The 12924-nt window shown below is 30.5% G+C and overlaps 2 protein-coding genes and 1 long non-coding RNA gene across 4 annotated transcripts; 1 reads left to right on the top strand and 2 right to left on the bottom strand.

Annotated features, from left to right (window-relative positions):
• Nucleotides 1-21: 21 nt before the first annotated feature.
• LOC108483924 (uncharacterized) lies at nucleotides 22-3540 on the bottom strand. Of its 2 annotated transcripts, none has more exons than XM_017787468.2 (9): nucleotides 3132-3525; nucleotides 2898-3012; nucleotides 1948-1984; nucleotides 1724-1793; nucleotides 1396-1500; nucleotides 1165-1315; nucleotides 918-1000; nucleotides 415-508; nucleotides 22-326 (listed from the first exon to the last, which is right to left on the bottom strand). In XM_017787468.2, the coding sequence occupies exons 1-9, from the start codon at nucleotides 3160-3162 to the stop codon at nucleotides 242-244; spliced, it is 771 nt and encodes a 256-aa protein (XP_017642957.1). In that variant the 5' UTR covers nucleotides 3163-3525; the 3' UTR covers nucleotides 22-241. The 2 variants fall into 2 exon arrangements, 1 of the variants encoding a protein (XP_017642957.1); XR_008283973.1 differs by having other exon boundaries at nucleotides 195-326; nucleotides 858-1000; nucleotides 3132-3540.
• A 4956-nt stretch (nucleotides 3541-8496) lies between these two features.
• LOC108483925 (cytochrome c oxidase subunit 5b-1, mitochondrial-like) lies at nucleotides 8497-11853 on the bottom strand. The gene is made up of 6 exons (XM_017787470.2): nucleotides 11388-11853; nucleotides 11156-11241; nucleotides 10699-10752; nucleotides 9595-9661; nucleotides 9366-9445; nucleotides 8497-8866 (listed from the first exon to the last, which is right to left on the bottom strand). Exons 1-6 carry the CDS (start codon nucleotides 11536-11538, stop codon nucleotides 8804-8806), a joined length of 501 nt encoding a protein of 166 aa, XP_017642959.1. The 5' UTR covers nucleotides 11539-11853; the 3' UTR covers nucleotides 8497-8803.
• LOC128293860 (uncharacterized) lies at nucleotides 8831-9802 on the top strand. Its single transcript, XR_008283974.1, has 2 exons — nucleotides 8831-8941; nucleotides 9521-9802. It is a non-coding gene; the product is annotated as an uncharacterized LOC128293860 (long non-coding RNA).
• Nucleotides 11854-12924: the final 1071 nt, after the last annotated feature.

Raw genomic sequence — 12924 nt, 5'->3', positions numbered from 1 at the left:
AAAGTGAAGATAGAAGCCAAATGGGACTAATTTCTTATATCTCATTAATTAAGACTAAGTTATAACAGATCTACATCCTGGATTTAAAGTTTTAAAAGAAACCAAAACTTTTATTTTGAGGACAAGTTAATTAAGGCTAATTTCAACTATACCATATACCCCATCTACTTGTACATATGTAGTTTTTGTCTTTGTGTCTGCCATTGTTGTTTCTCAAACTAAGAACTGATGTTTGTTACATTCAACGAGATCCCTCAAGACACAGTTTTGTAGTAAGCCAATTGCAGACCTCATCCATCTCTTTAGGGACTGTGTAATGGCCAATCCTGAACAGTCAAATTCAGACCAAAAAAAACTTAAAAAGATGTTTTTCATGATGAGATATTTTTAAAAGGCCTAAATGATAGTTATTACCCTTCATAGTTTTTGAAAGTGAGATTCCAAAATCCTGCTATATTCAATGAATGAGCTGATTTTTCTCCAATTTTGTAGGGGACAACATCATCACCTGTAATCAAAGATTATAACGTAGTAATGATTATTTGGTTGAATAAACAAGCAAAACTTTTGTCATGTTGGAATGTTAACAGAGCTAGGTAAAAGTGAACGGATCCTGTATTAAGAGTTAAATTACATTTTGTCTTATTTAATAAAAAAAAATGAATAAATTAGTACTTCTACATTAAACTAAAGAGCAAATCAGTCATTTCAATTTAAAATTTCATTCATTTTTACTATTAATAGAAAGATCAATTTGCTCTTTGATCTAACATACAGTAATTAATTACTTATTTTTTTTATAAAACGGGTAAAATGCAATCTGATTTATAATACAAGATCCTTCATAGTACTTTTACCTTTCTATTGTGTGCTATTTTTGCAATATGTCATGCTTAAACATGGAAAAAGATAATTACAGGTTCCATGGCTAAGCAAAATCGGCAAGGATGCAGCTCGCCTTGCAGCTTCATGTGATACTTGTATCTTGTTCCTTAAGCCCCTGTAAGCCGACACCTGCTTAGAGTTCTCATATGGCACTTAAGTGATACAGGTTTAGACCCTGTCATGATTCGCAACATGTGTTTGGGAATAGGAATGGGGATAGATTGTTCAAGTATCCTCCAAATATTCACACTCGAGCCAGAGTAACATAAGATGTCGTACCTTGAACCGGGTAGCCATCCACTAAGCCCAACAACTGCTCTAAGGTTGATGGGGTATGGGATACCATTTCCATACCTTCCTAGAGCACAAGCAGTTGCAGAGTAGAGTGCCATTGCAGCACCCATACTAAAGCCTCCAATACCCACCTTAACTGTCAAAAAGGAAGCAAACACCAGTTTCAAAAACCAATCTATATATATATAGTGGGATGGCATGGAGAGTTTAAAATACCATCAGATGGCTCAGTTGACAAGAAGTTTGCAATATGTGCTGCTGAAGTATCTAAACCCTCCCAATCATCTGGACTTTCTTCTGAAAGCTCACCAGCATCAAACCCTGATATGCCAAGCAATTAAATGATTATATGAGTGCCAAAGCATTGACATCTTCACGAACCAGGTGATAAAAGTGTCTGGCATACATGTCTGACATGTACATGGTTAAATGACATTCAAGTATTCCCCTAATAAAATTCTGACCATACTCGTGTCAGATATGTACCCATGTTCAGCACTCGCACCAAGTTCGAGTAAGATAAGATAAAACCAGAATTTCTTACATGCAGTGCAAGGAAATCCCCCTAATAAGGCCACAGGACGAGTAGGAGCAGTTGGGCAAATCCATTTTACCTGAAAAAAGAAAATTATATATATACATATATGAGAATCATGCAAACTTGTATGTCATAGTTCAACAAATTCAACTGAGCTTTGAAGTAGGACAAAGCAATATGCAAATCAAAATCAAATTAAGTTCAAAAGTAAATTTTGAAAGCATCCTTACATTTGGAAGTGGAAGACTTTCCAAGAGCTGAGACCAACTGCAAAATAAATTAGGAACCAAAGTTTGAAGAAGTGTTGTTTTTATTGTAAAAAGTAAGAAAATAGAAACTATTTAACTGAAAAGACTATAATACTAAAGAAAAATATAATGAATATCCTTTGTGAAAAGATAAGTTTTCTTATCCCAATTTGGCAGAAAAAAAAAAACAGGTTAATTTGTGGTCCATTATCTATGAACATGGAATATACTCTTTTTTTGACATTTCTCAGTCTTCCAAATTAAGCTTAAGTGCTTAACATCACATGAGACAAAAACAGAATAATATATATATATATACATTGAATATTATTTCACAGCTTCACTGTTTTGCTCCATAGAACTTATTCCAATTGACAGTAAAAATAAAAAGAAAACAACTCTAACAGTGGGAAAAAACACAAAATGATGTTGACATGCTCAAACAACATTATTTGTTTTGAGATAAAATTAAATCCATAGAACAGTAAAAATTTATCTGAATTCAATGAATGAAGTTGAGTTAAACAGTGATCAAAACAGCTTCACTCTACTATATATATATAAAAACTTTCAGTGAAAATACCATAGACATCCCGGTATTAGGTGTCAGATTATATTTTTCTCTTTTACTAAAAAATAGATAAATTTGTATCTGTAAATTAGATCAATGAACAAACTAATCAATTTTATTAAAAATTTTATTTATTTCTACTATTAAAAACTAGAATGATTAATAAAATAAATAAACAGTGACATGTGTACTTTACGCTGAGATACTAACTTTTACTATTTAATCTAATGTATAAGGACTAATGTGCCTAGTAGAAGAAGCAAAATGCTATCTCCTCTATCTTACTTTCACCATAAACTTTCATACTAAAGTTTCAATGTATTGGTTGAGGCAATATAACAAAAGGCTAACATGCAATTACCTTGAGCCATTGTCACCAAGGCCATGAAGCCACACTATAGTAGCTTGGTGTTTACCTTTTGGTCTAACCACATATGTCCTTCCAAATTCAAATGTCCTTCTACCAGTTCTACTACCTAAAAACATTAACACCATTAATGGAGTTTTCAAGTTATTACAACACTCTAAAAACCATTGCTAAGAACAGTAAAAATGAATTCAAGAAAGCTGAAATGAGAGAAAGAAAGCAACTAACCAGAAGCCATGGTATAATGTGAATAGCTCATGATTTTGTTGTTGTTGTTTTTAACCAGGACTGAAAAGAAGTGATACAATGAAGAAACCCCAGAAGAGGTATTGCCTATTTATAAGCAAATATAGGAAGGAGTGTGTGTGTGATAATGGAATAAAACAGGTGAGTATTGTGTACAACTGGCTATACATTTTTGTAGCCTAAAATTTTGCCTAGAAAACTCAAAAAATAAAAAAAAATAAAAAAAAGAGGAGGGCATCATTGAAAAGGAAGGGTTTAAAAGAAAATTAAAAAAAAAAATCTTTTCAATATAGCATAGGGATCCAAGCAAGGGCAAGAGCACAAACATCCCATCCCTCCATAGAGATTTGTAACAATATAGAGAGAATCTATGCTTGTTGGGAAGTGGCTAAAAAAATAAATAAAAAGCAAATCCCCCCACAGCAACAACTCAAGAGAATATTACTGAAAACAAGAAAAAAGCATTAACTATATATTTGAAATATCTTCTTTTTCTTTTTCTGAAATCATTTGTTTATGAATTCTTTGATGGTTTGATTGATACCCCCATTAAGTAGAAAAAAGCATGCATAGAAGTTTCAACTTTCATATACATCCTTACAAATTTTTAGTATAATAGATATATCCTGAAAGGTATCGATGACACAAAGAATAATTACATACATACATATATACATATATATACATGTATAACATATGTATAAACTATATATTTTCTCCATTCCTGGATTTTATTATGTGGGAAAAGACAGCAGGAAAAAAAAGTATGTGGCCTTTTTTTTTGTCCCTCTATCCTCCTTTCTTGTTTGCCACTATAATATATTTGGTTTGCTGAATACTCATAGTCCCACCATAAAAGTTTTGTTTGTTTATATTTCCATGGGGAACACCGTAAGTATATTAAGTCCAAACCTTAAACTTCTTACTGTGAGATTATATTAGGTGTAATGGTAAGATAATTTATATTATAAAAAATGAGAATTCGAATGTTAGAGATAATATAATAGCTATAAACCTTAGACATGAACAATAAACAGAAGATGAAAAATACCAAAAAATTAAATAAATTACTATTGATTTTGCAGAGTTGCAGACCCACCATTTTAACTGCTTTCTCATGTTCCATTCAAGTTAGTGTTCCTAGCCCATGTTATCCCGTCAGTATCCACCTATAAATGCAGCTTTATATATATTTATATATAAAATATATATGCACTCCAGCTTTATATCATCTTCTTGTATCAATAGGGTAAAAGTATTATAAAGATTCTTGTGCTAGAAGGTAAATTGTATTTTTTTCTTTTACTCAAAAAAAAATTAATCCTTATATATTAGATTAAATAATAAATTAATCTTTTTTTTAAATTTCATGAATTTATACGGTTAAAAACTAAGACAGATAGAATAACCAGACATGTGCTACATAGTAAAGACTTATTTATTCAATTTTTTAATAAAAAAGATAAAACGCAATTCAACTCCATGATACTTTTACGAAAGATTAGATTCCAACTCTAAAATTTTTTTCTTAACCATAAACAAACCAAACTCTATATTTAACTAGTTGACTTAAGGGGGAGAAAATTGACATGGCAGTCCATAATTGGTTACTGTGTTAAATGGTGACATCTATTGTCATGTATAGGTCAACTTGTCAATATTTATATATTTTTCCTATTCTTTTTTGGAGAAAAAATTGAGGGAACTTTTTAATTGTCAACTCCTCCTTTACCCTACCACAACATTCATATGGGGCAAGAATCAATTAATCAATTAGTGTGTACATACATATATATATATATATGTATATATAGGAATGATACTTAAAAATTTAGAGTTTAGTTGATTGATTCTTAGGGTTTATATAGCTGAAAGACAACATATGCTGCTTTGCACTACCCTTTGAGTGTAGCTTAATTTATTAATAATACAGCAGCCAATTTGTGTTTAATAAAACTATATAGTTGAAAAGTTGGAATCTCTTGAACTAAATTACAAAAAAGAAAATAGAGAATAATTACAATCTTTTTTATTTTTCTTCTACTTCATCTGCAAAGCTGGCTCCCAAAATGCAGTGAAAATGAAAGCTATAAGGATTCCATAGGAGATTTTTTTTTTTAAAAGGGTTGTCAGTTTTCACATCATTGTTTTATCTCATTATACATAATAAATTTTATGGTTTATTCATTAATATAAAAAAGATATTGTGGCATAAGATATAATGGATTGAGAAGACGTTTTTTTGTTGAAAACCATGCAGGAAGAGCTACATATAGGGTTCACTTTATCTTTCGTGTTCAGCGAAAAAATAAAAACACATAAACTAATGAGTGAATGTGGGTTAAAGATGAACCTACATACTAGTTTATAGAGAAATATAGGCTTGGTCTTGATGCTTTTTCCTTTTTTTACTTTGATGCTGGAAAATAGAGTTGATTCTAAGCGATAAGAGTCAATCAATTAGGTTATCGAATGGTTGATTTGGTTAATTTAATTAAAAAATTATTAAAATTAATTAAAATATTAAAAATAAAAATTATAGTTCAATTGTTAATTTAACTAGATGTTCTAATTTCTAATCCAATCGGTTTAATATAATTTTTTAGACCAATACTATGACCTGTTTTTTATTTAACCAGTCCAATCCATCGTTTTGATTCTAATAAAACATCATTGATTCATTTATATTAACAAGAGAAAATTGATGAATTCAATTGTTTTCTTATAATTCCTAGAGAAAAGAAATTTAATAGTTTTAGTATTTTAAACAAGGAAAAAGAAAAAAAAATATTGCTTAGTCTTGCGTGAATAATATATAATAACAAAAGAAAATTGAAATGCATGAATAATATAATGGGGTGTTCGGTAAACAGAATTTTGGATTTTTTTAGTTGATTTGAGTACAAATAGAGGATTTGGTAGTCAAATGATAAATGGAGATTTGCAAGAACTTTTTGAGCTAAAACCTCCAAAACAAAAAACGCTTAGATGGGCAACTCTTTTCACGGCTGGTTGAGAATGAGATATGTGGAATGATATATCTGACCACACTTGCTCAAAAATTACTCTCTTTTATCATATGTATCTATTTCTTGAATATTTATGTACTCTTAATTTATTTTCAACTTATTAGTAGAAAATGATTTTTATACAACTTTATATTAATTGAAATATACTACTTGGCAAATTTATTGAACGTGACATAATTATCATTAATTTACATACTAAGAACATGACGTAATTATTACTAACAATATATTTTACAATTATATTGATACACTATTAATATTTATTAATTTCTACAAGGTTAATATTTACAAATAAGGAACTTAAAAAATTATTTATTTAAATGTTCAAAAATATTCACTAATTAATTTCTATAATTGATGTTTTAATTTCTTCGTAATAGTATTTTATTTCAATAATTTAACCTAATAAAGACTAAAGTATTATAAATAAATAAATATTTTACAATAAAATATGTCATATCCTTATTCGTTATTTTACATATATCAATTAAGTTTTACTAAATACTTAATAAAATCAATTTATCAAAACAATTAATAAAATCAGTTTATCAAATTAGCCACAGTAATCAACATTTATCTATCAATCAATTGTCAAATAAGACTAATATATATATAAATTTTAAAACTTATTCTTACATTAACTTTGGGTCCAGTTATATATTATTCGATATGTTTAATTAAAATTTTAAGTTCATATTTTGTGAACGAGGGCGGAAGCTTTGTCTTCCATATTGGAATCCACCCAACTCAAATCCATATCTGGTTAATGTCTTATATAAGTACCCGATACCAAAAGATAAAAAAGAAAGGAAGAAGAAGCTGGTTCCCTATGATGCATAGGAGGGTATTATAGCTAGGGTTTCTTTTTGTCATTACTAGGAACATTTTTCAGAATAGGAAACATAAATTAATGAGTGAATGTAGGTTAAAGATCACTGATTGAAGGGACAACTGACAAGTTATGTTTTGAATATTATATCCTTATACACCATATCACACATTTTACGATTTTCTCTGAATCTTTCTGCACACAGTTTTTCAAGTCTTTTCATGTGAAATTAATGTTTACAATTTTAGTTTTTTGAAGGAAATTACCAGTTATGTTCATTCATAGATACAAAGTTTTATTTATTTTTAAACCTATTTATTTAAAGAAAATGTTAACTTATTTCTAATAATACTTAAATTTTAAAAATTATTTTTTCTAAAATAAATATGTAATTTAAGTGACTAATATATCTATACTAATTAGTCACTTAAATTACAAAGAAACCAACTTATAAAATAAAAATATATAATTATATGGATATTATGATTTTCACCAATTTTAAATTAAAAAAAAACTCATATTTTTAACTACTAATAATTTTTAATATATTTTATTTTAATTTCCACCCACATGATGAATTAATATTGATTATTGACACTGATCCAGTTAAGTATAAATGGAATGGATACAATAAATAATAGGTTATTTTAAGTAAGTACTCAACTGTCAGATATTTTGATGGTATCAATACTTGAAAATGTATTGAGACAGCTTTTTTTTTTTCTTTAAAAGGAATATATTAATAGAATAATTTAAAAATAACAGGGTAATATATTTCCATTTTTGCAGCAACAAATAGAGAGTATATTAGGTTTGGGACACTATCAGTGTAGATTTGTGGATGATTCTAAGTCCTAAAATCTCAATACCAAATATTGCCTAAAAGGCTTTCTTGGAAATTTGGTATGTAAATTTGATGGACAATAACATGTCAATAAGAACAAAGAAAGGTCCCCATTCCTAACAGATTAGGACATTGAAGTGACCCAAAGACAGGTCTTATGATGCACAAATTGGGGATAAGTGTGTTTAATTTTAATGCAATTCTGGATAATCAACTCAATTAGCCTAAACCCAAACTTTACCAAACTTGATTTGACAATAAAAAAGAATCTCAACTTGTTCAATCACAAACTAAAAATATTCTAAACAGTATGTAGTAATAAAGCATATTTTACTTTCAAAGAGAGAACACGTGTTTAAATCTTAAGAGATACTATTATTGTAAATAACCACGAACCCCTGAATATAGACAATAAAACAGACATGAAAACTACGAAAAAAAAAAAAACCCAAAAATGGCCTGAACCATATCTGAATTTATACAAACCTGAAATGATGACAACCCGAAAATGATTGGAAAGTTTCAAAACCCAAAATCAACCTGACCCATCCAATTGATGAATCTAATTGAGGACTACGACAATTCCTAGCCACCTAATTAATATTTAAAAGGGGAAAAAAAGGAAGTGCAAGAATCCAAAAGCGATTAAACCTGTAAGATTCCTTCAAAATTCAACATCAAGATGTTTAATGAAACAATGGGGACGGTAGCCATCAATTATTTGGCAATCATTGAAGTTAAACCTAAGATGATTCATAGTTCAAAAAGATGACCACCCTGAAAAACCGAAAAAATAGAGATACCATCTCAAACAAGACCAAGGGCCAATCAAAAACCAAACATGATAGATTTTTTTTTTAACACTTGAAGGTGCAATGAACTCTATAACTGGACTTGGTTCCATCCTCTCCAATTTTATTCCAATAGGAAAAAATAAACCTGAAAGCTGCAATTAATGATGATGATCGTTGTCACCATGTCCGTCTGGAGTTCCTCCAGGGCCCACAACTTCGAGCTGCCAAACATCAACATATATAGTTAAGAAAAGCTACGATGCTTGAAAAACCATTGTACTATTGGGGTTGGAATGGTAAGAATGCTACTTGTGTTATTTTCTTTTAAATTGAATTGCAGGGCAATAACCTAAGGGAATGGGATGAAATGTCTGTCAACCTTGAGGTCTCCAGGTCTCACTTCAGTTATAGCACTTATGACCCTAACCTCAAACCAATTCATGTATATCTGAAAATCTGAATGTCATTGTAGTTTCAATTGCATCCTTCAGGGACGACAGAAAAATTATAAAATATCATATAGCTCAAACATTTGTAGTTAAATCTAATAGATGATTGTTTATTTCTTCCATAACACCCCAGATTATTAACAACTAATTCAAATCTTTAGAGTTATTGGTGAATCCATGTATGGGCTAACAGAAATATCTAAACTGGATATGGACCCACTGAGTCCAAAGAAATAGACATTTAGACATGAGCTCAAATAGATCTACTCACCACAAAATACTGTGAACAAACAGGGCATTCATGTGGCTTGCCCTTCTCCAGCCAAAACCAGACAACATCATGCTCGTCCTCTGCATTTGTTTTTTAAAACAGTCAAATGAATTTATATTAGTTCAAGCCGAATGACTCAATTTTGTATATTATAGAGAAAAAGCATACAAGAAGACACACAGTTCAGACCAAGATGAGCAGAAACAGAGATTTGATGAAAGAAACATACCTCCTTCACCTCCTGGGCATCCAACTATTCTCTTGTCATAGTAGGACTTGACAACAGCAGGAGCTTCCTAAAAGCAGATAAAATCAAATGTCAAAAAATGACATCACTCAAGATTTCATAAAAGGTCAATTATTTTAGATTTCCAGTAGAAAGGTCTTATCACCATAAAAAGGAAGCCCATACTCAAAATGATAAGTTTACAGAAGAAGATTATTAATTAGCCATGATTTAACATAAATGCATAAAACATTGCAGTACAACAATATAGTAGAGAAACATCGTGCTCAAAAAATTTTAACACATTCAGAAAATAAAACATTGAATGTAGAAACAATTTTCCTTTATCTGCATTATATGATATCTATAATATTCCGGCATTTCCAGATAAGTGGTGGAACCTCAATGGAGGAAGCGAAACTAAACCAAATCATCTTAATGTCACCTAAGAATAAAATATTTTGACAGCCAGATTTCGCATATAGATTCAACATCACCCTCCCCTAGTTCTAGTCTACTGGTAACTAGCAGCCCACCAGTAAGAGGACATGCTGACAAGAGAAAGAAAAACAGAACCCCTTGCTTGAGGGGAACTAAATCTAAAGACTCATACAAGTTATATCAAAGTTGCTAATATTCATTACTTGAAACCAAAAAAGAATAAAGAACCAAAAGTGCTAACAAATAGCTGGAAAGAAACACTAGGCAATTCCAACTGGTTAATAACATCAAAAGGCAATTTACTGATAAAATGGCCAAATAATGCACCTGGTAACATCGTTTTCTATACATTTAGTTACATTATGAGACATCAGAATAGCAATCTAAGGACAAAAATAGTTACAGGATATATAAACATCAGTTAAAACATAAATCATTTAACTGGACAAGAAATCCCAAGTAAATGAATCTATGCAGAAAATCACATACAAACAGAAAAAAGGAATGACTGCATTAAAAAATGGCAAAATTTAAGCAAAAATTAAAAAAAAAAATTGTGTCAAAAATCATCTATCATTGCTTCTACGTAAGATGATACACGCACAGTCAAATTCAAATTCTCCAATTTTTATACAATGCGAATGACATTTTGCAACCCATACTAACCTTCGTGCCAAAAGGACCAACAGGGTTGTTTACATCTTCAAGGATTTTCTTTCCCTAAATAAAACAAAACAAAACAAAAAACAAAAATCAGAATGAGAATAAGAAAGCAGTGGCCTAAAACTGAGAGAGCAGTATAGTAAATGTAGCCATAATGCTTATAACAATATAGCCAACAACTGAAGTTAATGTGTGTCTGTGTATTGGTTTAACTGACTTAGCCGACTTTTTATTCGATTATGTTCAGTTATCACCAAAACCAGTCAGTTAGTTAGTTAGTTACAGTCTTCAGAACATCAGTTAAGTCGGTTTTCGACTTTTTGAAACCAAACCTAATGACCGCTCACCCCTAAATATAGTCGACAACTGAAATTGTCTATCGTAGAAATGTAACATCACATAAAAGTTCTCACATTTTAAAGACCAAATAGCAACAGTAGAGGAGGAAAAAGCAAATCACCTGAAGCTCAACCTCAAGCTCCTCGCGCTCATGACCAGTGGCAATAGGCATGACATCCTCAACCCTCTTCTTTACGGCACTATCCGCTACACAACCAAAACCAGTCCAAAAATTAAGAACACCGGAAAAATCATTAATCAATATCGATTACGAATTCTCTTCTAATTTCCACCCACAACACCTAATAATCTAAATGATTCGTTGGCGAGGATCTACGGAAATTTAGGGTTACCTGACGAGGCGGAGAAGAGACGAGTGAGGAGATAGGAAAAAGGCGATGATGAAACGTTAGATTTGAATGGAAGCGGCACCGTCTTCGAAGCGGATCTGCATGGAGCTGTGGCTAGGGTTTTGAGCTGTGAAGTCAACAGCCTTCTCCACATATTTCTGAAGTCAAAGATTTTAGGGTTTTTAGTGTTTCCTTATCTCAGGTGATGCCTTCGCTTCTTTTGAAAAATACCCCAAAAATATTCGTTGTTCAGTTCAAAAGGAACGGCGAAATGAGGGAAATGAGGGTTTCAAAGAAATATGGAGAGGGCTGAAGCCGGCGATGGAAGGTTAACGGTTTGCTTCTTTGGGTCAATTTTGCACGCTCCAATTTTGTCACACGTGCGAACTTTTTTTTTTGGGGGTGGGGAGGTTGATTTTGGGGTCTCCGTGCGGTTCGAGCGGTGAGGTTCGGGTGGAGATCTTGTCATGTTTAGCGGAAAATGCCGGTCCAATAATAATTCAATAATTAAATAAAATTTTATAAAATTAATGAAAAATATGAAAATGTTAAAACGGATTTCCCTGATTTTTTGTTTTTTTATGATTTCGGATTAGAGTTATTCATGGCCACATCAGGTTAATTTCGGGTTAGGTCAAGTAAAAAATTTAGATTAATTTTTTAAGTTTGGGTTTTACTTGATCCGAAAAATAGACCTAAAATTTTATTTAAATTTTATCTGAAAAATAGACCTAAAATTTTATTTAAATTTTACCCAGATCAAAATGTTAAAACTCAAGCTTGACCCGCCAGTATTAAAATTTCTTATATCTTTTATATGTAAATAAATTTTAAAAATATAATACATCAAATATACTAAAAAATTAAAAATAGATGTTTCCCGACAAATAAAAAAATTACTCAAATAACACTAAGATCAGTGCAACTTAACAAACAAATACCTATAAAATAGTAACAAAAATAATAATACAACAAGAGTTATATAATATCCAAATAATTACAATAAAATAGTAGCAATATAATAGTGAAATGATAGTAAAATGAAAAACAAGTGGCAAAATAGTATATTGTTTTTATCTGAAGCCCAACCCATTTAAAAAACATGTCTTATTTTTATCTAAGCTCGAAAAACCATCTCTATTTTTAGGCAAAAAATTCTAATTCAAAGTGGTTCTCAATTCAAGTGGTTAATTAAACTTTTTTGTTCAAATAAGTATATTGTTTAGTTTTGGGTTCAATCGGTTTAATTAACTAATTTAATCTGATTGCAACAAACTATACATACAAATAGTTTCTATTTTAGATTTTTTTTTAAAAATAAAAGTATTATTAAGTTTAAATTACATTTCAAATTTAGAATATAAAGGTGAATAGGAGATGGGGCAAAATGTAGGCTTTCGGTTGGATACTTTGGTACCAAATGTAGGACCTTTGAGGCTTCATTGATTTTTGATGGGTGTATGAAATGAACAATGAATCTGGGTATTTGGAATTGGCAAAAATATTCTGCTAGATTGCTTCCTTCTTCAATTGTTGTTAA

Source organism: Gossypium arboreum, chromosome 6 (genome assembly GCF_025698485.1).
Source record: "Gossypium arboreum isolate Shixiya-1 chromosome 6, ASM2569848v2, whole genome shotgun sequence".
Classification (NCBI taxonomy): Eukaryota; Viridiplantae; Streptophyta; class Magnoliopsida; order Malvales; family Malvaceae; genus Gossypium; species Gossypium arboreum.
This window is presented reverse-complemented; position numbering and strand designations above follow the sequence as displayed.

Coding starts and splice junctions, on each gene's coding strand:
- LOC108483924 (XM_017787468.2), bottom strand. CDS start 3,162: ATGAGCTATTCACATTATACCATGGCTTCTG. Junction 1,001..1,164: donor GGATGGCTACCCGGTTCAAG/GTACGACATCTT, acceptor GTCGGCTTACAG/GGGCTTAAGGAACAAGATAC. Junction 327..414: donor ACTTTCAAAAACTATGAAGG/GTAATAACTATC, acceptor TTGACTGTTCAG/GATTGGCCATTACACAGTCC.
- LOC108483925 (XM_017787470.2), bottom strand. CDS start 11,538: ATGTGGAGAAGGCTGTTGACTTCACAGCTCAAAACCCTAGCCACAGCT. Junction 11,242..11,387: donor TCTCTTCTCCGCCTCGTCAG/GTAACCCTAAAT, acceptor TTGGTTGTGTAG/CGGATAGTGCCGTAAAGAAG. Junction 9,446..9,594: donor ATGCCCAGGAGGTGAAGGAG/GTATGTTTCTTT, acceptor AAACAAATGCAG/AGGACGAGCATGATGTTGTC.